The sequence below is a fragment of the Benincasa hispida genome, chromosome 1, assembly GCF_009727055.1.
Source record: "Benincasa hispida cultivar B227 chromosome 1, ASM972705v1, whole genome shotgun sequence".
NCBI lineage: Eukaryota > Viridiplantae > Streptophyta > Magnoliopsida > Cucurbitales > Cucurbitaceae > Benincasa > Benincasa hispida.
Window position 1 is genome coordinate 70,226,035 of NC_052349.1, and position 3,051 is coordinate 70,229,085.

The window sequence follows — 3,051 nt, forward strand, 5'->3', positions numbered from 1 at the left end:
ATAACCTCTATATACCATTCAATATATTTTTTAAAAATAATATCCTCGGCATATTATTTCTTATATCGATATATTTGAAAAATAATATGAAGTGGAGTAATATTTGTAAAGGGAAAATTGTAATATGAACAGAAGAATATGTAATGAGATAATTAGTTATTAACTTTTTACACTATGGACCCACAATTAAACAATTTTATTCCTCCAAAGGCCTTGTCTTAAAAGTTAAAAAGAGATTCTTTTTGTGATTTAGGTTCAAATTTTTAAATAGAAGTTCACATCGCATCTGTGCTAACTCTATTGTGTTCCTTTTTATTTATAAAGGCAATTCCCTGAGGGAAAACTCCATTTCTCCATCGCCACGCATTTCCTCTTCACTTTCCAAACCCTAAACTCTCTCTGTCTCTTTTCTCTTCATTCCTCATTTTGCAGAACGAACGGAGCCCCAGCTCTGGAATCCATGGATACCGTCAAGTCCTTCAAGGGCTACGGCAAGGTCGACGAGCTCGAACAGCAAGCTTTCCGCCAAAAGACTCGCCGCCGGTTAATTATACTCCTTGTTTCCATTGTTCTTCTAATTGCTCTCGTCATCGCCGCCGTCGTCGGAATCGTCATTCATAAACGAAACTCTTCTTCTTCATCGGCCACGAGCTCACCTCCTCCCACCGAGCTCACTCCCCTCGCCTCACTCAAAACTCTCTGTAGTGTCACTCAGTATCCTAGTTCGTGTCAGTCTTCTCTCGAAAACTCCAACACCACCGATCCCGTATTTCTCTTCAAACTTTCTCTCCGTGTCGCCACCGATTCGCTCTCGAAACTATCCGATTATACCTCTAATCTCAATTCCAATACTGAAGATCCGAAGCTTAAAGCCGCAATTGAAATCTGCCGGAGTGTTTTTGAAGATGCCATTGACACGCTCAACGACACCGTTTCATCCATGGAAGTGGATCGCCATAATGAGAAGTTCTTGTCCCCGTCTAGGATTGACGATCTGAAAACCTGGTTGAGTACTACAATCACAGATCAAGAAACCTGCCTCGACGCTCTTCGAGATCTAAACCAGACGACGGTTCTCCAAAACTTGCAAACGGCAATGGCGAATTCGACCGAGTTTACTAGCAATAGTTTAGCGATTGTAACGAAAATCCTTCGGCTGTTGGCCGATTTCGACATCCCTATCCATCGGAAACTGATGGGATTCCCGGATTGGGTAAGCTCCGGCGACCGAAGGCTTCTGCAGGAGAACAATGTGACGGCGCATGTGACGGTGTCGAAGGATGGGAAAGGGAACTACACGACGATCAAAGATGCCGTAGCGGCGGTGCCAAAGAAGAGCAAACAAAGATTCATCATATATGTGAAAGAAGGACTATACGAAGAGAATGTGATTCTGGACAAGAGCAAGTGGAATGTTATGATGTACGGAGATGGCAGAACTAAAACCATTGTTTCCGGCCGCCTGAACTTCATCGATGGCACTCCTACCTTCTCCACCGCCACTTTCGGTAACCCCTTTAATGATTTTCTTTTTCCTAATTGCTTCATTTAATCTTATGCATACCTTTCAATTATGTTCATAGACTTGCAAGTTTCATTCTAACCACTTTAAAATTGTTCTGAAAAGTATTTTTAGTAGAATTTTTCTAAGAAAATGGGGAAGAGACAAATTAGATCAGTGTATTTTGTACAGTTGAACTTTTAATTTACGTTTGAACAATGCATCCATGGCTGCCATGTTCTTATTCCTGTTCGTACCTTTTTGTTTGCTTTTTTTTGGAGCCGAAGCCAAAACACCTCAAAATTCAAGGACAATCAGTGTAATGTATTGAGTGGATAATGGGCCATTGCCCTTGTCGTCAGAAACCCACATGGTGGACGTGTCAGCCATGTGAACGCAACTTTCCCCCACTTTCCCTTTTGACCTGCTATTTCTTCTTTTTCTTCTTCTTCTCTCTGTTCATGTGAATTGGCTATTGTGTTGATTAATTTGTTTGGTTTTGCAGCTGTTGCTGGCAAAGGGTTCATTGGGAAGGACATGGGGTTCATCAACACGGCCGGTCCAGCCAAGCACCAGGCTGTTGCCTTCCGGTCAGGCTCCGACCTTTCTGTGATATCTGGATGTTCATTTGATGGCTATCAAGACACTCTCTACGCCCATTCAAACCGTCAATTCTACCGAGACTGCGACATCACTGGCACCATCGACTTCATCTTCGGCAACGCCGCCGTGGTGTTCCAGAACTGCAACATCCGGCCAAGGCAGCCACTTCCCAACCAATTCAACACCATCACAGCCCAAGGCAAAAAGGACATCAACCAAAACTCCGGCATTTCGATTCAGAAATGCACTTTTTCGGCCTACAACGACAATCTCGCCGCACCCACTTACTTGGGGCGGCCATGGAAGGAGTTTTCCACCACCGTGATTATGCAGTCAGAGATCGGAGGATTCCTGCAGCCCGTAGGGTGGAAGGAATGGGTCAGCGGGCAGGACCCACCCAGCAGCATATTTTATGGGGAGTATCAGAATAGTGGACCAGGATCTAACGTGGACAAGAGGGTCAAATGGGCCGGTTACAGGCCCAGTCTTACAGACGCCGAGGCCGGAAAGTTCACTGTCGGGACCTTCCTAAACGGCGAGGATTGGTTGCCGGCCACCAGTGTAAAGTTTGATACATCATTGTGATAAACACAGAGAAGAAAAACCACACGCTGAAGATTTGAATTTTTTTTTTTTTTCTGTTTTTTGGTTGAATTTTTCTTGCCCCCATCTTCTTTTGTTACAGCAAATGTGAAGGAAGATTATATATATTTAATTGTGGTATATCATCCAATCAAAGGTTTTTGGTGTTAGAACAGATGTCGCGAAGAATTATTGCACCGTAAAGGAACCACTGTTGTTGGATGAAAATTTAACTTTCAAAAGAAGAGGGAACCAACATTTTAGTTGGAGAATCCCAGAAAATTTGGTATTTGGAAGTCTCCCATATGTACTCCATGTACTCCAATATTGAGTTTTGGGTTTGGGCCCTGAAGGGTACCCATTTT

The 3,051-nt window shown here is 43.4% G+C and overlaps 1 protein-coding gene across 1 annotated transcript; it reads left to right on the top strand.

Moving 5' to 3' along the window:
* The first annotated feature begins 296 nt into the window (after window positions 1-296).
* On the top strand, window positions 297-2,819 carry LOC120070164 (pectinesterase 3). The gene is made up of 2 exons (XM_039022018.1): window positions 297-1,508; window positions 2,007-2,819. Exons 1-2 carry the CDS (start codon window positions 461-463, stop codon window positions 2,687-2,689), a joined length of 1,731 nt encoding a protein of 576 aa, XP_038877946.1. The 5' UTR covers window positions 297-460; the 3' UTR covers window positions 2,690-2,819.
* The last annotated feature ends 232 nt before the right edge of the window (window positions 2,820-3,051 follow it).